This window comes from Phoca vitulina, unplaced genomic scaffold, assembly GCF_004348235.1.
Source record: "Phoca vitulina isolate PV1807 unplaced genomic scaffold, GSC_HSeal_1.0 scaffold14, whole genome shotgun sequence".
NCBI classification, from domain to species: Eukaryota; Metazoa; Chordata; class Mammalia; order Carnivora; family Phocidae; genus Phoca; species Phoca vitulina.
In genome coordinates, this window is record NW_022589717.1 from 17,992,244 (window position 1) to 18,014,843 (window position 22,600).

Below are 22,600 nucleotides of genomic sequence, written 5' to 3' on the forward strand. Positions count from 1 at the left end.
AAAATGTTTTGTTTTCAATACATATCGTCAATGAAAAGTTTTAAAAATAATAAATGATCAGTCTTGCCCCTTTTATGAGTGAAAGGACACACATTTCTGAAAAGGTTTCTGGATCTATACCAATATTTTTTAAAGCACCAATTTTTTAATTCTCTTAAAGAGGGGCTTTTTCTGACCTCAGCTTGTCCCTCACTATTTCTCCCTTAATCCAGGCTGCTCCTAGTTGGAATGCTGACAACCATAGTCCTACAACTCCAAAACATCCGTGAGGGTGTAGTGTGCTCAGCAGAATATTCATGCTCTTTCTTACTGATCATTTCTATAAAAGGTTTCAGAGCCAAGGATCAGGAAATGAAGAAACCACTAGGTATTATGGACACTTGAGTCCCCGGGGCTCCACAGACCATCAAATGCCACTGAGCACATAACACAGGCCCCTTCGCCCCTAGAAACTCCCTTAGCTCTACTCTGAGATTCAGCACTAGATCCAAGGTCATGGTGAACCAGAAGGCATCCTCCCCCACCTAGGCCAGGCAATTTTAGAGGAATACGAGGACTCTGGTTCTTCTCTAGGATGGTACAGACTATTCCACGTGTCATGGACTGAAGAGACTTGGCTTGTTTTCTTCAGAGAAGACCTAAGCACTTGGCATGAGAACTGGAAGTGAACTGATGCATACAGGTCAACCTCCCCACGCCTGCTCTCGACAGCCCCTCCTCAAGACGCCCAGAGTCGAATCTGAGCTGCTCCTTGATCCGGCTTCAGGGTGGGCATGGCAAAGGATGAGAGGGCCAGAGCTGGTCATGCATGCCATTTGCTCCATGGCCTGAGACCCAGCGGGAGTCCTAGGCCCCCGGCAGTCCCCATCTCTAGAGCTCAAGGCTGTCAGCTGGAAGGCAGCTGTTCGCTTTGGCAATCAGTTCTCCAAAGGTGCAAGGAAGCGGGTATACCCATAGTGAGCAATGGAAGTGGGTGCCACAGATCCGGCAGAGTCCCTCCCAGCACACTCAGAGCACTGTAACACTCAGGCAGGAAATGAGACCCACCTCATAAGACGTTCTGATGAGTCTGAAGATGTCTACCTCAGGGTAGGGCTCCACGTCATCACTGAGCAGGGAGTGGAGGTGAGGGATGGGAGGCAGCGTGCTGTCTTTATTGGTCACACTGTCTAAATACCTGGACCAAGAAATGAAACCGAAGTCACCGGAGGCTAATTTGGAATTCTCCCATTACAGTTCTCTACCCGCGTTCTACAAACCCTGCATATGAAAATAAATCCTCAGCCACGGACAAAAGTGGGCATTATGATTACCATCAAGCCAATTAAGACTCATGAAACCAAGGAGAAAGATAGAAGGCAAGTTCAGAGAAGAAACCAGAGGTGGTTTACAGAGTGAGGCTTAGCGGGCACCTGGGTGGCTCAGTCAGTTAAGCATCTGACTCATGATTTTGGCTCAGGTCACGACCTCAGGGTCATGAGATCGAGCCCGGAGGCTCCACATGGAGTCGGCTTGTCCCTCTCCCTCTGCTCCTCCCCCTGCTTGCGCACGCTCTCTCTCTCAAATAAATTAAAAAAATCTTTAAAAACAGTAACAACAAAAAAAATAAAAATAAAAACAGTAACAACAACAACAAAGCGAGGCTTCGTCCATTACCTTCCCAAAACAGTCATGGCCTCCCCGTCATCCTTGCAGCTCAACAGTTTGTCCACATTTGCATCCAGCACAGCCAGGGCCAACTGGAATATCACCTTGATTCCTTCATAGAAGAAACAGTCCACGACCACAACTGCACTCTCAAAGGGCATCACGCTGAGAAACAGCGTGAGGAACCAGGACAGGGAGATGGTAGAAATCACGCCCAGGTCCTGCATGCAGTCGTACAGCTGGGGCACGTAGTCTCGCGCGAGTTCCTCGAAGACACCCTGGTCCACCAGTGCACCTGCAGCAGGCACGGGCACAAACGGCCACAGGTGAACCCACCGCACCTTCTTACTGAGGAGCCCCGCCAGTTGGCTTGGCTGAGATAACCCAGCTCACAACTGCTGCTGGGACAACTCGGCTCCTTTCTCTTAACTGTTCTGCTGCTACCATGTTACTAGTTACTATGTTACTAGACCAAGGTGTCAATATCACCCGGTCAGCAGATTAGTTCTGGGTGCTTCTCTTTCTGGAGCTTTCCTGTCCTGCTTCCCTACCACAAGAAAGAGCAATAACATACAACCTTAAGGGTTGTTGGAAAAGTCAGTTTACAAAGTTTTCGTGAGGGGCGCCTGGGTGGCTCAGTCGTTAAGCGTCTGCCTTCGGCTCAGGTCATGATCCCAGGGTCCTGGGATCGAGCCCCGCATCGGGCTCCCTGCTCAGCGGGAAGCCTGCTTCTCCCTCTCCCCCTCCCCTTGCTTGTGTTCCCTCTCTCGCTGTGTCTCTCTCTGTCAAATAAATAAATAAAATCTAAAAAAAAAAAAAGAAGAAGAAGAAGAAGGAAGTTTTCAGGATATATCATTGTTTGGTTAGGCATGAAGAGTATATCTAAGTAACTCCATTTCTTGGGAAACTTATTACTTTTCTGGATGCATGGTCCCCACATATGAGGTTTTTTGTTTTATTTTGTTTTGTCTAATGTTCTTTAAACTTGAAAGTATTCCACGGGCACGTGGCTGGCTTAGTCGGTAAAGCATGAGACTGTTGATCTTGGGGTTGTAAGTTCGAGGCCCACATTGAATGTAGAGATTACTTAAAAAAGAAAAAAAAAATCTAAAAAAATAAAAGGCATTCCAGTTGTACATACACACTCATGATCAACTTACTGACATTTCTGGAGAATTTTTCCAGTGAATCAAATTAGTGTGAAAAGGTTTAGAAATGAAGAGCACAAGAGGGAAGCATAAAGCATACATTTTACTACTAGCAACAAAAAGCTTGTCCTGCTAAAATGAAATGTCTAACACTTGAGAGGATGATAAGGAGTAACACCAATAATTTGTTTAGATGCTATTATAGCCATTGTTTGCCTTGCAATGAAATCAGTTCTTAAAAATATTGCAGAAACTTAGTCTTGGATAAAGTTTTGTATGTTCTTTTTTTTTTTTTTTTTTTGCATACTTCTGCTGTCCATAGATTCCATGGGCTTCATGAAAACATTTTTTGTCAAATCTGACCAACGGTCGACATGTTTGGTGCCGTCCCCACATGCCACAGAGTGACACCTACATCGAGTGTTTCCTACAATAATTTCTCTAACAGTGATACATGTATATTCTCTCAAGCTCCATGGGGCTCCTTTGTGTACAGTCCATATTAACTCAAGCCCTCTCATTCCCATTTTGGGAAAGTGGAGTAGTCTGAAACTCTTCTGGCTAATGGTGACTGGAAATGCTGTTCTAGCCACTACCCTGGCTCTAGAAACATCTTTGTAACGAGACATGGGTTAAAATGTTAAGTACCCCCACGTACCAACAACTCTGGTGTTGTAGTAATCAGGAAGCATGCGCTCACACAGAGCCACCAGCAGCCAGAAAGCTTCCTCCTCTTTGGCATAAAGCAGCAGTACGGATGTGACAATATTCATGGCCTAAAGCAACGAAAAAGGGTGTCATCAAATATATTTTAAATACATCAGACACACGTGAACATAAGAAATTTTGTGAACCTGAAAAATTACTGCGTTAGTCTCACAGGGCCAGCAAACGTCTTAGCAGAAGGCCAGATAATAAATATCTAAAATCTCTGCAAGCTACACACACATATTCTTCTAAGTTGTTTCTTTCTTTCTTTCTTTTTTTTTTTTAAGAACCCTTTAAAAATGTCCAAACCCTTAGTCCTTGAGCCTGGAACTGTTAAGGGTCTTCAGGAACACCAGTACTCGCCTCACCAAGGACTGAGTCCCTGCACACAGGCAAGCCCTCATTCAAAAACTTTGCCCAAAGGCTATCTGACAAAGCTTTTAACCTGCTAAAGTCTCAGTGTTTCTAATCCTTAATGCACAAGACAAATATTTCCTTTTTAATCTTCCATAATGGTTTCTATAACCAAGTACACACGGCCTGAGGCTCTCCTCTGAGAACAATAAAACCTTTCAAATTTGGAGTCCTCACCCACTATTTCCATCTGGATAAGGAAGGCAGAGATAAGTAACAGTAATTTAAATTCTAAAGTAACCCACTTTATTAAAAGATATTATCACTTAACTCATAACCACTCAAGGCCCAACTACTTTTAATAGTCCTCTTAATTAAAAAGAGAAAGATCAAAAGAGAAATATGAATTCTATAATTGCAGAGGCCAACTAATTCTTGTACTTCTTTTGATCTTTTACAAACCAGTAACTGTTCGTCAGACTTCTACAATATAAATACCAAAAAAAGGAATTTTGGTCTAATAGGCTTTTTCTTGTAAGTCATAATATTTGCCCAAGTAAAATCATTATTAAAATTCCACTTGAGAATTAACCTGCCGATTCTAGTACATGATCATGGTCACAGTTAGCTCCTCAGTCATTCAGTCAAGGTAAGTCTGTAACAGGCTCTGGACTAAGTATTGGGGGATGGGATGGGGGATTTCAGTGGTGGCAAGTCCCACAGGACTTAAATGTTGATGTCAGAGAGACGGAATAAAGATGTAAAGGTTAATTAATCAATTTTGGGGGTGTATTTAAGTACTATCAAAAAGATAAAATAATGTGGTATAGGAAGACCTGTACTGTGTGTATGTGTAGAGGAATTAAGCCTGCTTTAGCATTTATCTATCTATCTATCCACCTACCTATCTTTCCCTCTATTTATCTACTTTTGTGTTAAGCAGTCATTTAGTAAGAATTATGCCATCTTTCTGGATCTGGGGGATGTTTGAGGTATTTGTCAACATATTAAAAGTTGTCTTCCGTTGTGATTTCACTTTTTTTTTTTTGAGTATAGTTGACACAAGTTTATACATTATGCTACATTCATCTCAAGTGTCCTGATAGATACCTTGATACATCATTATTACAGTATCACTGACTACATTCCTTATGCTGTGTCTTTTATTCCCATCACTTACTGATTCCATTACTGGAAGCCTGTATTCCCCACAAAAATACGGAATGCTTCACATATTTGCATGTCATCCTTGTGCAGGGGTCATGCTAATCTTCCCTGTATCATTCCAATTTTAGTATATGTGCTGCTGAAGCGAGCACAAGCCTGCTTTAGCTTTTAGCCGGATGGTCGGGGAAGGCCTGTCTGAATATGTGGTCTTTAAGTCTAAAGTCACATGATCTTGGAGCTTTCCCAATTATGGTCGATGTACTAGTACAAGAGATAATTTTTGTTGGTATGGGGGCAACATTTTTTGAATATCGGATTAAGCACTTATTTTAATGGGTATTGAAATATAATCCTAGCATATAAAAGTTATATTGTCAAGTATGTGCTTACTTAGGATGTAAAGTAGGAGCGCTGTGGAACTTAGAAGCCAGAATTACAGGCCTGGTGTCAGGCACTCTCTTTTACCTCGGGGAGGGATGAGGGGTAGCTCAGAGAGTAATCAGAAGTGACTTGAAGGTCACCCAGGTATGAGGTGGTGGATCCAGAAAGGGCATTCTTGTCTCCCAGCTCCTCTGCTCAGTGCTGTGGTCTTAACCCAGGGAGATTTTGCTCCCCAGGGGCTATTCAGCAATGTCTAAAGACAGTTTGGCTGTCACAACTAGGGAGTTCCACTAGCATTTCATGGAGAGATGTTATTAAATGTGGTATTAAACAGGAGTGTTATTAAACATCTTACAAAGCATAGGACAACCCCGAACAAAGAATTATCCAGCCCACAATGTCTATAGTGCCAAGGTCAAGAAACTTAGGTGCAGGGATGGTTCTGTTAACCATTCTTCTGACTTACTGGTTAATAAACAATAATAATAAAAATAATCTAAACCAGCTGTGTCATTTACCTGGCAATATCCTATGTTAGGATTTCGAAAAGCATAAGCTGTTAAGACTCTCCTTAGAGCAGCAATGCCCATTTCATTCTGGAAAGCTGGGTGTTCTGGAAGGGAGCGGTGTAAATCCCTCTCAATCTCCTCTGTGGCCAGATTATACTTCCCCATGGACTTCTCCACTAGATCTTCATAGTACCCAGGATGTGTGGCCTTCTCATTGATGGCACCTAGGAAACACCCAACAGATACAACATCCAAAGCGGCAGGCCCTGCCCTCGGTCTGCAAACACAGCTTACCAAGTGAGCCACTTGCGAGATAATGACTGCCCACAGGTGAGGTGGGCTGTTGCAACTGTGGCCAGACTTGGTAAATTTACTTGCGCCCTGCTTCCCTCTTTCAGCTCCACTGTAAGCCAAATTAGAGGTTTGCAAGCTAAAAATCTGTGTTCCATAGAACTTCCACAGACGATCCTGAGGGGCCTACTTAGAGGAAGAGGAGGAAGGAACAAGAGTAAGCCAAAGCTTCCCCGTCTCAGCCCTCCCTCAACCAGAGCAGTTTTGCTGGTATTTTATTGGGATTCTCCTTAAGATTTCACTTGAAAAAGAAAGTTCTGCCTCCCAAAAGAAATTTGAAAACTGCTTGCGAAAGCATAAGCTTTGAAGAGTTCAAAGAGCCATACTGCAGAGTAGGAGGAGGTGTTAGAATGTATGCAAGGATTTTTAGAATTGCAGTGGGTGGTGTGGGCATTCTTCACAGAGAGCACCACTATGGCTGGGAGTTCCTCAGGTGCTGGGGATGAGGATGGAGAAATGGGTTGAGAATCACTGGTTTGAGATAGTTGCATTTAAGATTCTTGAAGACAGAAAACCCTGTATGTATGAAAGTATCTAAATCTAAATCTAATTAAAATAACTTATGTAATTATAAATACATATACATACACACATATATAAAACACACATATATGTATACATATTATACACACACACACTAAATGACAGGATAAACTGATCTGTATTTCACTGATTAGAAATTAGAACCCCTGGGCTGGCCTGGACCGTGTCAATGACAGTCACCCAGAAGAGACAGCCTCACCACTCAACACTTTACCCAGGAAAAGGCAGTCTGGTTGACAGCAACCGAACACTGGCTTTTGCTTTGTTTCCAAGGGAGATCTGCAAAGATATCTTACCATCTGGCCTGTACTTCACTGTGTACACCAAGCCAGGTCCTGGTAAAGTGGCCCTAAGAGTCACGGGGAGCAGGGCGGGACCCAGGCGGGGCTCCCCTACCAGGAGCTGGCTCTCCCCATGGGTGAGCTGGCTTGTAACCTACCACACGCATCCTACCCCCAGTGAACTGGGTGGAAATAGGAGCTGTAGGCCGCTCCACCCCCTGGCCTCACGTCGTCCATCACCATTAAGGAAAATACGGAGTCCAACTCTCTATGTGTCTCTGCAACAGTGCTACGTACTATCGTGTACTATTTCTTGGCTCTCACTTTGAGTTCCATTTTCATCTAAAATGGGGCTATAAGTAACTTCTAATTTGAATGAGGATGAAAATGGAATTTTTCATTTACTACATCAGTGACCTGAATCAGTTTGTCCAGGTGCCTAGTTCAACAAACACAAGGAAGACAGAAGACGGACAGTAAGGCTCTTCTTGGGCTGAATTTGTAATCAAAGATCATTGGATTCAAATTTGGATTGCTAAATTAGGAGCTAAGGCTGGTCTACGTAAGGAAAATAAGCCACGTAAATGAGGATAGAACAAGCTAGTTTTACATGAAACAGATAAAGCCAAGTATTTTTCAGGATTCTATCCCCCAACTGCTGAGATGTTAATACATCTCATTATGGGCAATTAGCATTTATATCTACTTTTAGAAAGAGCTATGAGATTGTTCGTTTGTTTGGTTTTTTTAAAATGCTTTCCTATAGGTGTGGCAACTATTCTTTTAATTTTAATGTCACTTTTAAAATAAAAGGTTTTGATAACAGCACTTGTATCGGACCATTTTTGGTTCAAATAAAAATATTCAAATAAGCTTATCTAAAATGATTACATTTCAAGCCTCTAACCAAGTAAAGTAACTGATTTATAAAGACTGGTAACACCAAAAAAAGTGCCCTGGATGTTCACGACAGAACAGACCCCTGGGAAACACTGGACGCTTTAGGCGGGGAGGAAGGCGTGATTGGGCCTAGCCTGAAGAACCTCTGGTCTCCAGCAGGACTCAAAAGTGTGACCCCACCGGGCTCTGTTGGGGCATGAGCCTGGCTGTGGACCAGCGAAGGTGGGCACATCCTTCCCACAGATCCTTGACACACCCCCTTCTGCCCTTCCTGGCGTCTCCAGCTTGGAGTGTGTGATCTAGGCCTTCAGTTCTAGTGCACATTCTGGCCTCTCCTTCACATCTCCAAGCGATAACCAGGAAATTCAGGAGGTGGCAGAAACCAAGGACGAGGCTTTCTCATTCCTCTCTCTCCCTGCCTCAATGACAGTTCTGAGCATGTGCCACACTTCAGGATTCTCAATGAGATGTATTCTCATCATGTGTTCTCATCAATGGACACAGCCAGGAAAAGGGGAAAAAAAAAAAACAACCGTCCCAAATCACAAAGAATTATACTCTTTCCCTTAGGTTCTCTTTTCTCCAAAGTAGCGTTAGTGAGGGGATGGAAGAGGTTATGTGGACTTGGGGGGTGATGGCCTCAATATTTGGACAGTTGTATGTGTTCTGTGTTATCACTGAGGAACTTCAACACTCTGGGGAGGAAAGGCGATTTAGTGCTGAACTGGAGGGCTGTATATTTTGAAAGAGCCCAGACACATGATGGAAGGCGGAAGGGGAGCGCTGAGGTCCTGCATAGTCCGGGGCCAGGACCCCCAGCCCAAGCCCGGCCATACCTGACAGCAGCAGCCAGAGCTCCCCCCGCATGCTCTCCGGGATGCCCTTCAACACCAGCTCTCGTGTTTTCTCTGTGCGGTACATGCAGATCCCTTGCCCATACTCAGCAAAGTGAATCTTCCAAGCTTGCTCCTTCAAAAACTCTTTGGCCTGAAAGGGATAATGAAACATTACTACATCCCAAAGTACTTCGAGGATGGAAAGGAGAAGTTGGATGGAAAGTCAGACTATCTCCCCTAGTGAACAGAGTGGTTATGTTCTGAACAAAACTCTTCGGAACAAAGAAGTCAGATTTTCTGGAGTGCTTTCCTCATTTGACACCTGAACCTAATTTGAAGGCTGTGGTTCTGCTTTGAAGCTTTTTGGACCAGAATCAGAATTCCACTTACCTGAAATGGGTCAGCAGAATGCAAATTATATTTATGGCTTTATGTCCACACCTCCAAGTGAAAGCGAGTTGATGTTTTCTAAATGTGGGCTGAGAAATTATGTACTTACTTGTTGGCTGACTTAAACTTAACAGTCAAAAACAAGACAAAAAAAACGTCACCTGTACTCTGTATAACTCATCTTCTGTGAAGAAGCCATTCTAAAATCTTTTTTTTTTTTAAGATTTTATTTATTTATTTGACAGAGAGAGACACAGCCAGAGAGGGAACACAAGCAGAGGGAGTGGGAGAGGGAGAAGCAGGCTTCCCGCCGAGCAAGGAGCCCGATGCGGGGCTCGATCCCAGGACCCCGGGATCATGACCTGAGCTGAAGGCAGACGCTTAACGACTGAGCCACCCAGGCGCCCCCATTCTAAAATCTAATGAGAGATTTAGATAAAAATCTGCTTTGCTTATAGGAAAATATTTACTTACATAGATATTTATGAGTTTACTTTGATTAAAAACTATTTTTAAATGTTACTGTTCTAATACAGAAAATTTCAAGCAAGAGCAGGAGACACCCACCAATTTCGGGTTGAATTCCTCCGGAGACCGCCGCCGATACATGGTCATCAGGGTCTGTGTGGCTGTGGGAACGCTGTTGCCATTCAGGTTAAATTGGCGCTCTCCATCGGCATCGGAGCTCGTGCTTCTCTGGGGGCTGGAGGAGACGAGGCTGCTGGGCCGAGAATATACCTGCCGACGCACAGAGGAACAGATGTTGAAAGAGTGTGAGCCGTAGAATCTACTTCTTCAGTGTCCTCTGTATAAACACCAACAATACATCATGGTTCCCAACACGTTTCTTGCTATGTGAAAACACAGGAGGAAGGCAGCAAGCCAGCGCTTCAGCGGAGATTAGACAGGTGCGTGGGTCATAGACCATGAAGCTTCAATGCTCAAAACAGGTTTCCTTTTATTTTTGATGCATTTTTGCAACAAACTGGTCGGCGGTTAGTTTCTGGTTAGCACGCATGCAAAGCATGACATGGCTGAATCAACTGCTTATGGGACCGCCTCCTCATGCCCGCTCTAGCTTCTGATGCCCACATGAGCTTGGACCGGGTGGACAGGGGCAGGCATGTTCCTTGTGAGGTCACCATCTTTATATTTCAGCTGCCAGTAATCATTCTGTCACTTGAGCCTGTCACCTATTTTCCCGGGCTCTAATTTCCCTGGATGTTGGCCCAGGGCCTAATTCAAAAGGGACACAGTACGTATTTTATCATAATAAGGTCATCATCATGACGTTGCATCTCAGATTCGAGACTTTATTTAGTGACCTCTGTACATTGCCCACAATGTCGCTATATGGACCAGAGTCCCTTGTTGCATAAACAGGACCAATTACTTAATAATTTCTTCAACTATGAAATCGGGTTAGGCAGATGACCTACAGGGCTCTGTCCAGCTCTGCAATCCCAAAGCCAACTCCATGAGATTTAAATGAGATGAGATATTGCTCTGGGCATCAGGGTAGGTGCCTTATCTTAGCAGAGCTTGAGGATCAAACAAAATGGACAAGGAGGGGACCACTCTCAGGCAGAGTACTAGGACGAATGCAAACACCCGCAGGGGGATCCCACAGACCTCATCATCTGAACTGTTATAGCTGCCTGCAAACTCCTTGTCCGAGTATATCTTGGAGGTTGTCTGTTGCAGGAAATCGGAGATCCTCTGCACCAGAAAGTCTCTATCTTTCAAATTGGCAAATAGGAAGGTCATCCTGTTCCTGGTGCTGATGGATAAAGGACTGGGGAGTACGCTGGAGCTGTCTGCCTTTTCCACAATCGTCACCTGAAAGAAACACAAAACAAAGAACATTACTTTCCAGGGATCACCCAACAGCAGCATCCAAGCAGCACCAAACAAGGAGCGCAACACTTTTACATTGTGTAGGAACACCCATATCTTACTGAGGCAAGAATGAGATTCTCTGACTCTGTTCTGATAAAAGAGCTAAGAACTCAAACTGGAGCTCATATCAGAAGCTGGAATGACGGTGCTGGTCTTTCTAAATCAGCAGTTCTACACTGGGAGTAATTTTGCTCCCCCGGAGACATCCAGCAACATCTAGAGGCGTTTCCGGTTGTCACGAGCGGAGGGTACCAGCGGCATCTAGCAGGTGGAAGCCAGGGCTGCCGCTCACCAGCGTGCAATGCACAAGACAGCTGATCCCCGACAAAGTCTGGCCCACGATACCAACTGGGCCAAGGTTTAGAAAACTCGTTGTGAAGAAACTCCCTGATTTTCATTAAAATTCCACAAGTCCTAAAGGGAAGGACTCCTCGTTGCTGCATCATCCCTAAGAGACAGAAACAACCCATGATACTTGTGCCTTTTTACCAAGCTTAAGGTTGGGATGGTTTTCAAAACCTCACCCATCTTTCAAACATCTCCTTCGAATTCCAGGGCTTTGCAACCCTCTCCTTTTACCACCTGAACGTTTTAAAGGCTCAATTCCAAACAGACATGATGTAAACAGCTTAACGGCAGCCCCATCTGCACCGGCGGACCGTGTGCACAGGTGTGCGCGTGCGTGTGGTGAAGTACATCTACCACATCAGGTAGGTAGACGAGCAGGAAAGAAGGACATTTGTTTTAGCTCTGAACTGAAGACATATTTGGGGCTTTATAATAGGATTTTCATCAACTGGAAACTAGGATAAATGCATAAAAATATTTTTCTTTAGCACAGTAGGAAAAAAAACTCTCAAGGCAAGCCCTAGATAAATGGTTTACTTGCAGCAGCTCTGACTATATCCTTAAAGTTCAGTTTCTCTTCTCTTCATTTCCACCTGTAAGCAGCCTGGACAGGTTCAACTTTAACCTCTTCATCAACATTTTCATACGAAATACATTGTCTCCAAAGCAGAATTTTAAAACATTTTTCCCCTTCAAGGCTATGGAACCTGACTAGGAGATGCCTGAAAAGCTGAATGGCCCCAAATCCAAAATGCGGACAACTGGGATCCAAAGAGGGAAAACTGCAGGACCTGACTTCTGCTCTCATATTTTATCAGCACATATAGTTAGATATATATTTCTATATATTTTTTTTAATTTTTTAAAAAAGATTTTATTTATTTATTTGAGAGAGAGAGTGAGTGAGTGGGAGGCAGAGGGAGAGTCTTAGGGAGACTTTGCGCTGAGCTCAGAGCCTGACATGGGGCTTGATCCCACGACCCCAAGACCATGACCTGAGCCGAAACCAAGAGTTGGACACTTAACCGACTGAGCCACCCATGTGCCCCTATATATATACTTTTAAAGGAATCCCCTGAGGTACTTGGAGTTGTACATAAAAGTGTTTTTTTAAAAAAAAAAAGTTTTTTTTCCTAATGCAAAAAAAGCTGGAGAAATGGGAAAAAAATTTCTTTATCATCAAAAGGATTTTCCCATGGCATTTAAAACATGCTAAACGATACCTATGTTTAAAAGACCTATAAAAACTCCTTCTCTCAAAACAATTTTTTTCTGATTCTTTTGGTCACCAGATGTCTCAGACCAAATGCCAAATGCCAAGGGAACTAAAGGTTCAAGCTCCACACCTAAAACCCATATAGCCATGTGGATCTTGATGAGGTCAAAGTGGAAAGTCTTTTAGCTAGATCATTAATACAGAACCAGAAAGCTCCCATATAAAACATATGAATGCTCCCATGCACCACAAAATATTTTTTGCTGACAAATTATTTCTGGTAGAATCCGATCCCATAAGCTTTGTGATACCAGCAAAGGGTAACAGCAACATTTGAGCATTCTAGTTTAATGAGACACATTTCACTACCAACTTGGGTTATAAAAATAGACTGGAATTTAATCAAAACTTGATGTTTAATATGTAATATCTGCTAGGTAATTTATGATTAAAAAAAAGAGAGAGAGAGAGACTTTATCTGTAATCTCTATCTAATGAGGAACCTGATGGGTTCACTTTATCTCCCTGCTTTGCTGCCTCAGGAATTTTTTCAAAATCTGTAGTAACATGATTCTGTGTCTATTTGATCTACCTTAAGTCTATCTGTGGTATATATGTTAACAATCTCCAGTCAGTATTTAGCTGATTTATAAAAAATGAAATGAAACAACAATTCCTAGTTTATATAATCCTAAGGTGGCCATTTCAATTAGGATGTAATGTTCCCATGGAGACTGCTGCTCAACAATCAGCTTAAGTCAGTTCTGAAAGGTACGCAGCTCATGGATGGACCCCTCTCTACTCAGAAAGACCCCATGTAAGGGGGGGAAGGGAGGGTGGTGGCCCATCGCTTTTCTGTTGTTAAGGTAATGTAAAGGTTGTAAAAATTACAGAGTCCTTTGCTTCTTCCATTCGTTGGGATTAGGGATCTATCATTCATATAGCTTGGAGATTCATCAGGTTAAAGGAAGGGCACTGCTGCCTGCTTTATAAAGTTGCATCCACCGGGGCGCCTGGGTGGCTCAGTTGGTTAAGCGTCTGCCTTTGGCTCAGGTCATGGTCCCAGGGTCCTGGGATCGAGCCCCACATCGGGCTCCCTGCCCAGCAGGAAGCCTGCTTCTCCCTCTCCCACTCCCCCTGCTTGTGCTCCCTCTCTCGCTGTGTCTCTCTCTGTCAAATAAATAAATAAAATCTTAAAAAAAATCTGCTCATATAAATGATCTCTTTAAAAAAGAAAAGAAGGCAGAGGGATACTTGAATTTTTTACTCTAGGGAATAACAAAGAGTCAATCTTAATTACATAACCAAAGTTTCTAACCACCTTAACTTCTAGAAAAGGACCAGGGCAGGTTGAAAGTGGTCGCTGGGACTAGAAACCGTAAGACTTCTAGCCCCCAGGAGCCTAACCTGGAGTTCCTCCTCAACTCCGAACCTCAAGGCAAGGTCTCCACACAAGTACCAGAACCAGCTAGCACTGTGGAGACAGGACAGAAGCCACCTCCTCCCCAAAAACAGTAAGAATGTGTAGAGGGTAGGAATGCACAATGTCTTCATTTTGCATGAGAAATCAGCCTGGGACTCTATTAAAATACAGATTCCAAAACTTGCAGAGATTCAAAAAATGTGGGGCAGGCTCAAGAATCTGCCTCTGTGGCCAGCAGCGTGGTGGTTCTACTGCTGGTAACCGGCAGACCAGATCTAATATTTGGCCTTCCAATTCACAATCCAGACTGTTTCCTTGGGACCAAGCTGCTCTCAGGCTGTGAGCAGGTGTAATAACTACATTTTCTAGTTTCTGTATTTGAGGCTTGGACATCCCGGGCCTTGCTGACCCTGGCAGGGCCACCCTCCCAGAGTTAGCCAACTCCAAGAGATAATAAAGAACTCACCTGGGAGCAAGCCATTCCTATGCAAACCAAGCATGCAGAACCCACCACACGGCCCTCACCTCCTTAATCCAACTCCACACTCAGGGTCAATTATCCTTGTTCTAGTCACGGGGTGGGGGGGGGGGCGGGGGGGGCGGGGCACATACCAGATAGCTAGGGACAGCCCCTATGCCCCAGAGCCTGCTGAAATTATTCCAACTAGCCCATCCAAAACCTGCTTCCCCTGCCTCGCCTGTTTCTTCACAAAGAAATCACAATAAAGGCTCCTGCCCCCATTTCCTGACTCCCTGTGCCTATGGACCAATCGTGGTGCTTCCCCAATGTGCCCCCATGGCCTCTCCCAGAAGCATGGTGAGTACAACAAGCTCTCCTTCCAGTGGCAGCCACTTCCTGATGTGTTGGCCTCACCACACCTGAATAATAGTAAAATCTCCATTTTAAAATTCTAAGCTGGAGGCGCCTGGGTGGCTCAGTCGGTTAAGCGTCTGCCTTCAGCTCAGGTCGTGATCCCGGGGTCCTGCGATCGAGTCCCACATCGGGCTCCCTGCTCAGCAGAGAGTCTGCTTCTCCCTCTCCTCCTGCCCCTCCCCACTGCTCATGCTCCCTCTCACACTCTCTCAAAGAAATAAATAAAATCTTTAAAAAAAAAACCCAAAACTCTAGGCTGCCTTTTCTGGGAAGAAAAGCTCTTTCAGGTCACCGAGAGCAATAACAACACACAAAAGGGGGTGGCCGGGGACACCAAAGAATTATGAACATTGTTAAACACCAGTGAAATGCTGATAAAAAACATCTGTGGTTCACACAGAAAAGTATTACAAAGGAAACTCTTAGAATATCCATTTTCACCTGACACCTACCTCACGGAGTGGGATGATGAGGCTACACAGGTTCTCCCCCTTGCTGGTAAAGCAGATGTAATTCGTGGACACAAACATCTGCCCCAAAATGTGCATTTTGTTGAATGGAGTCCAGAGAGTGCAGTCTGTGTGGCCGTCTAGTTTTTCATCTTTGGGCAGCCGGAAAAGTGCACGGTATCTCTCACTCTTTGCCCTGGCGTCGAGATCGCTGGAAGGCGATAACAGCGTCACCTCACGCAAGAGCAACGTTTCAATAGCGTCTAAAGGATGCAGCAGGGGAGGTCCCCCGGCCCATCTCTCTGCGCCTCCATCCTGTCAGACTCATCCCCACCTTCTTGGCTTTCTGTTGGAGCTAACTCCAACCTATGACCCAGAAGCACAATATAATTATTTTAATATATTTAGGTCCCTTGGGCAGTCATTTTACAATCAGTATCTGTAAATGTTAAAGAATCTTAGGAAAACTAGGCCTGGATGGGAAACCCACTCTTTTTCTAAAGGAATACAATAATTTCTAAAGAGATTATTACATTCACACTTCTCCAGAGCCACTTTGGAGGCCTTATCTCTTAAGAAAGATCTAATGAAAATGCAAACAAGCCTCATGAATCTGGCCATCACTGTCTGCCCTAAAAAGACAACAAAATTGCCTGAAACCCAGGAACAATCCACCTCTTGGACAACGAGAGTTTCCAACCTCAGCTCGGTTTTTGTTTTGTTTTTTTTTTTCCTTTTTCCTGTTTATCAAGTCAGTTGCTCAAGCTCCTATGCCACCGGGTGGTGGAGTTTCTAGGAGCTCCCCCCCAGCCATACCCTCCCTTTTACCTCCAACTTTCTTCCATTCTCACCCACTCTTACTTCCTTTCCATTTCAGAGGGAGAGGTATCCGCACACGCAAGCAACTTTTTCCATGCCCTATTAGATGTCATTTCTAAAATGACTGCTTTCCTTACAGCTTTAGCTCCATGCTCCTTCCTTCTCTGCATCTCCCGTCACCACAAACCCTTCCCCTTCTATCCGATATTCAAATCTTCTACATTCTAAGAGCAATCCCTCCTTCTTTACTACTGAATTTCTTGAAAGAGCAGTCTACACTTGCCTATATCCCGTTCCTTGCCTTCCATTTGTGATTCAGTGCACCGCAGTAACACCATTCACCCTCAACCGCTCTACTGAAACACGCCTCAAATCCCCAGACATCTTAATTGCAGTCATCTCTTGTCAGGTTCCAAGTAGCAGCTGTATGCCAGGGACTTCCAATTCCATGTATGTTACCGGACCGATCTTCAATGTGATGCTCTGCAGACAACTCAACTCAACACGATCAAAACTGAGCTGGCACATCCCTTGGACATGCTCTCCCTCTCTCACTCCCCATCTCAGTTCCGGACAATTCCATGCATACATTTACACTTGAGAGCCTCACCTTTTTCCTCACCCTCTCTCTAGCTCCAGTCCCACATCCAGACTTCCAGGCTTTTCTGCAGCCTCTCCTCATCACATGCCTCACCACTTTCCAGACATTGATGGACTTAATCCCCTCTGCGCTTTTCCCTTGTGATTCCCGCATCGTGTTATTCCCTCTGCCTGAAATATCCATCCTACTGAATCTGTATGGGTAACTTCTACTACCTCTTGAGAGTCCACTCCGAGCAGCATCCCCTGAGGGCCTTTCCCACCACCCTGCCCCATTTCCCCATAGCACCCGCCCATAGGCACCCCGCCCCTAGGACCAGAAGAGTTCCCATCACTTTGTGTCAGAGCTGGCCATGTCACTCACTGACCTTTGAGTGCTTCAGACAGTCTTTTTCAGTTCTGCATCTATACCCAGAAAAGCGTTCAGAACCCTTGAAGAGGTTCAGAAAAAGTTACACTTCATAAAAGAATGTAAGGGTTTCTTGTTTCTAAAGTGTGTAAGACTCTGTCTCTGTCACCTACCGTTTTAGAGCCGACACTTTTTTAGGAGACTTCTTTTTCAGTTTGGGCAAGGATCTGTCCTGTTCAAATCCCTCATTGTCTAAGAGTTGCCTCATGGCTATGTTAGCGAGCTGCTCCATTAACTTGAAGGTCTCATTGATGTTGAGAAATACAGAGAAGAAATGTTCACTGGACCTCGTGCTCACTTTGATCACATCAGGCAGAAGCAGCGTGGCGTTCTTCTCAAGCTGTGTGATGTCCACCCACCGGATCACCAGCTTGGCTGAGCACAGGGAACAAGCTGGTGAGCACCTGGCTCCTTAAAATCCCCAAAGGATCCTTCAGTCTCACAACCCAGCCCCCAGTCTTGCTGAACTCCTTGGAGTTTGCATGCCCCATATTTATTACTGTTTTGTTTGTTTCAGAGACAAATTCAGACCCCGTAAATTCTGAAGTCATCATTATTATGGATTGAAGTCCATGTCAACGACATTTATGATAGCTTTGGAGAACCTTTATTACTTAATAACCTTTTTTTTTTTTTTTTTAATAATGAAAATAATTGCCTTCACTTGTTCGGTAGTTAAAACACAGTGTAGACCAAGTCATCACTACAGATCTATTTTTGGCATTTTGATGTGGTTTATGAGTTTGGGGCAAACTCTCAGCAGACTTTCCCAAGCTTCCCTCTGAAATCCTAGACAACTCACCTTCCCTTCCCATAAGGAAAGAATAAAAGCAAAGGTGGTTAATACTGAGGTACATCCAACCCTGACGGGGGACCTTCCCCTTCCAGTAGCTGCAAGAGTAATAGTTGACGAGCTTCTCTTCCTCGGGCATCCCGAACAGCCTGTGGAATTTCACAATGGCTTCCTTAAACTTCTCCGTGTCATCATCTTCCTTCACATCATTGATCTTGTTATACTCTGCAATGATGCCCTACAGCAAGGAGAAAACGAGGCACACGATGAATATTAATAAGACTAGGGCTGTTTGGGGGCATCTGGGTGGCTCAGGCGTTAAGCGTCTGCCTTCAGCTCAGGTCATGATCCCAAGGTCCTGGGATCGAGCCCCACATTGGGCTCCCTGCTCCATGGGAAGCCTGCTTCTCCCTCTCCCACTCCCCCTGCTTATGTTCCTTCTCTCGCTGTGTCTCTCTCTGTCAAATAAATAAATAAAATCTTTAAAAAAAAAAAAAAGACTAGGGCTGCTTTTTTCTGCATGCTGTATATGCTGGAAAGGAAAAAACCAATTTCTAATGCTAGAATTTTTTTTTAATTGATACATTATTTTTCAAGGGCAGCCCCCCAATTCTAAGCCTGTTACTGAGGAGCACTTGTGTACTAAAAGATCTTCAAATAACAATATTGATTTGATTATCTGTTTATTGGTGCTAATCATTTTAAGAAGTTCACTTAAAATGAAGCCCATGGTTTTATTCCACAAATGAGGAGATGTAAAGATTTCGCAAATTCTACTGCTTTTCTTAGCTCATCATGATAAAGTCACCCCAAAGGTCAGTTTCTGCTTTTCGCAAGATTACTACTTCATTAAGAGAACAGAGATGGCTGGCTTTCATGGAAACCAGAGGAGATCCATTTGGAACCAAGGCTAATCCAGGGATGAGCAGGCTTTGGTAGAGTGCTGCATTAGGGAACTTCAGACAACCACGAGGTTGCATGACGGCACTGGACCTCTGGGTAGGGAGAAGTAGCCAGCTCAGAAGAAGGATGGAAAAACCTTTCCCGGTTGGCAAATACACCTACAGCTTATGTGACATTTCAAAATTATCAATGCCTTTAGAGTGGGATCAAATACATATATATATACTTATACATATACATACATATATATATACATATATATATATGAAATGAATGAATAAATATAACTGACCGAGTGGGAAACCACTAGTAAGTAGTAGCAGTTGGGTTTCTAGGCAACCCCAATGGCCAATCAACTTAGCGTAAGCCTGGAGACCCTCAAGTGGGCTAATACCTTTCCCCTGGACCACTTAGCAGGGCTCTGACCTAAAGTCAGAGTAAGGAGAATACTAGAAGGGAGTGATGTAAAACAAAGCAAATGATACCCATGTTTTGAGTGGAAAAACATTCAAACGGCATTATTCCAGATCTACTAAATACCATGCTTCTAGAATGCTCATCCAAGTTTAAAAAACAAGATATTTCTTTTTATTATTTATTTATTTATTTATTTATTTATTTATTTATTTATTTATTTGACAGAGAGACAGCGAGAGAGGGAACACAAGCAGGGGGAGTGGGAGAGGGAGAAGCAGGCTTCCCGCTGAGCAGGGAGCCCGACGTGGGGCTCGATCCCAGGACCCCGGGATCATGACTTGAGCCGAAGGCAGATGCTTAATGACTGAGCCACCCAGGCACCCAAAAACAAGATATTTCTAATATGAGAGAATTTTTGAAGATACGGAACTAAGAAACAACACTCTGGAACACTCCAGGGCCTAGTACATAGTATCGACAGACCAGCCTTGCCAACTAATTTCAACAGTAAAGTCCCCATAGGGTTCAACTCCCAACTTCCCCACCTTTAAGGGAGAGGATCCAGAAATGCAGAACCTCTCCTTAGTTTGCTTGTAATTTCTTAGCCAGGTGGATAATGGAACAAAGGGATGGCACGTCTCCTTCTTTTATGTTCTACAGGTTCTACATAACATAAAGTGGGTTATCCTGGTTCCAGACAACAGCTTCACCTAACTGAAAAATTACTACAGTCCAAATATTTGGGATGCCCAATATAAATTGAAATACACAAACGACATTGACACAGAATTCACAAAAAGGAAAACTAACTTAGCTAACATGAAAAAATGTTTAACCTCATAATCAAAGATAGAAAATTAAAACAGTAAGATCCCATCTTTTACCTATTAAGTTTGGAAAACGATTTAAACCAACCAGAATACTGAAAAGTGAGCAATGGTGTAATTGCACAGGGATTCTAATATACTGACAATCTCTACTAAGTTCCATGAAAAATGTGTAAACTAACTCAGTAATCAACATTTTGTAATTTGTAATCTATCCCAAAGGAATGAAACAAAAACTATAGGAGAACTTATATGAACAAGTGTTCACTGTATTGTATTACTCTTTGTGCCTGTCCACATTGGTCTAGAAGCTAAGGGACTTCTAGAAAGAGAAGAATGGTAAGGTCAATAGTGGGATTTATTCCATTATTAAAATAACTAAAAATTATATAACAATACCAGTCAAGGAAACAAAGACGTGATACAAAATTATATGCACAGTAAGACTACTATTATGATAAAATGCACTCCAGAAATCTAGAAAGAAATACACAAAATGTGATCTATGGGTTTGGATTATGGTTGCCTCTGTAGTTAATGATTACATTTATAATTTATAAAAGTTAATTAAATCTCAAAACAAATAAATTTGTTGGTTCCCTTCATTATTGGACAACTGGGAATGCTTAAAGCATTCATTTGCACATGAATGACATTCTTTCACACATAATTGCATTAATAGCAATTCCTTCCTCATAATTGGTTTCAGGGGAATTAAATGTGACCTATTTGGTATAATGAAAACAGTGAGAAGAATGGCTATTTGACATAATTGTCCTTGTTTTATTTTCTGGGTTTTTTTGTATGCTTGTTTTTGTTTTCCTCCTGGCTATTGTCACTTCTAAGCAATTTGTATCTATTGCCCAAAGACGGCACCATCTGAGGGAGGACTAGCAAAACCTAACTGGGGACCTCAGTAATGGCCCTGCATGGGGATGAGGCCTCACGCCCATCCCCGCACCAGTCAGCTGCCCCCTGCAATACGGTCAAATGACTGTCAAATGAGGAACCTCACACTCTCTCTGTTTCCATTACTTCCCAGAAATTCAGCCATTACTTCCCAGAAATTCAGACACGTGACTCAGAAATGAAATGAAGAAGTTATAAAATCAGATGGGTTTTATCAATAAAACAACTCTCAGTTATTTGAGAACACTTTTTTTGTTTGGAAGCTCCTCCCAACTTCAAACTGACCCTGCCCAACATCTTCCCTGCTCCCATTTTTACCCTCTTCACTACCTGTCTAGTTTCTTTAATTATGACCACGGAGTAAAAACTGAAATCAGCCATCCTGAAGCAGTGAAAAATATCCATCTTGAGGGGCAAAGGGTGGGAGAAAGGAAGAGGCTGATATATGTGCTTTTGTGCTGCTCAGCCCTCCCTAATTTTATGTGGTCCAGTTAAAATTCAGTTCTCTCCCTCAAAAATATCAGACCCTAAAAACCAATGATATTCCACTTCTTTTTCTGATTATAAAACTACTACTTGTTCCTGTAAAAGTTTAGTGAAAGAGAAGAAATTGACCATCCTGTGTAATTTTAATGAGAAGCGAACTATCAGATCACTTCCTAGAATTCTTCCTTAACCTGGGGGTAAAGAAAGGCTTTCTAACGATGACTAAAAATTTGGAAAGAATTTGTAATTTTGACTAAATAAAACATTTAAATGTTCCATGGCAAAAACTATCATGAGCAAAGTCAAAAGACAAATGACAAACTTAGGGAAAATATCTATGATATATATTACCGATAAAAGGCTAATGGCCTTTATATAAAAGAACTTTTAAGAATTAAAGAAAAATAAGACCAAAAGTCCCATAGAAAAATAAGTGAAAGACATGAGCAGAGAATCTAGAGAGATATAAAAATGCCCATTAAACATTTAAAAAGATGTTCAACTTCACTCATTAAGTGAGATAAATGCAAATTAAAACACTAAAATATTTTCCCACCAGATTGGCAAAAACTCAAAAGCTTGATAATCTGCTTTCTTGGTGAAGTTGTGGGAAAACAGGCATTCCCATACACGCCAGTGGGAATGTAAACTGGTACAAGTCCTGTGTGTGTGTTGGCGGGGGGGGGGGGGGGGTGTTGGGAAGAAGAAAAAAAAAACATCCATCTACCCCTTTATTTGTCAAAACCCCACCTGCTTACTTTAAATAAAGATACCCCCACAACAAACACACACACACACACATACACACACACACACACACAGCCATGTATATTATTATATGTATGAATTATAATTGTATGTAAATTATAATTGTATATTATATGTTTGTGTGCGTGTGTGTGTATATATATATTTATAATTGCAAAATATTGGAAACTACTTAAATGTCCAAGGGTAGAAGAGGGCTGATTTCTCTACAGTACATACACACATAATATGCACCTATTAAAAAG

General features: G+C 43.0%; 1 protein-coding gene and 1 non-coding gene across 3 annotated transcripts in view; both read right to left on the reverse strand.

Moving 5' to 3' along the window:
- The window catches only part of TBC1D9 (TBC1 domain family member 9), a 116,057-nt gene that overhangs the window by 28,984 nt on the left and 64,473 nt on the right, over positions 1-22,600 (reverse strand). For both annotated transcript variants that reach the window (XM_032412890.1, XM_032412892.1), the window contains 10 exons: positions 18,055-18,283; positions 17,366-17,627; positions 15,428-15,635; positions 10,848-11,054; positions 9,783-9,953; positions 8,826-8,976; positions 5,924-6,138; positions 3,454-3,571; positions 1,657-1,942; positions 1,048-1,177 (listed from right to left, as the gene is read on the reverse strand). In XM_032412890.1, the coding sequence (XP_032268781.1) occupies positions 1,048-1,177; positions 1,657-1,942; positions 3,454-3,571; positions 5,924-6,138; positions 8,826-8,976; positions 9,783-9,953; positions 10,848-11,054; positions 15,428-15,635; positions 17,366-17,627; positions 18,055-18,283 (1,977 nt within the window). The remainder of the gene's footprint in view (positions 1-1,047; positions 1,178-1,656; positions 1,943-3,453; positions 3,572-5,923; positions 6,139-8,825; positions 8,977-9,782; positions 9,954-10,847; positions 11,055-15,427; positions 15,636-17,365; positions 17,628-18,054; positions 18,284-22,600) is intronic.
- LOC116637652 lies at positions 5,070-5,176 on the reverse strand. The gene has a single exon (XR_004300514.1). It is a non-coding gene; the product is annotated as a U6 spliceosomal RNA (small nuclear RNA).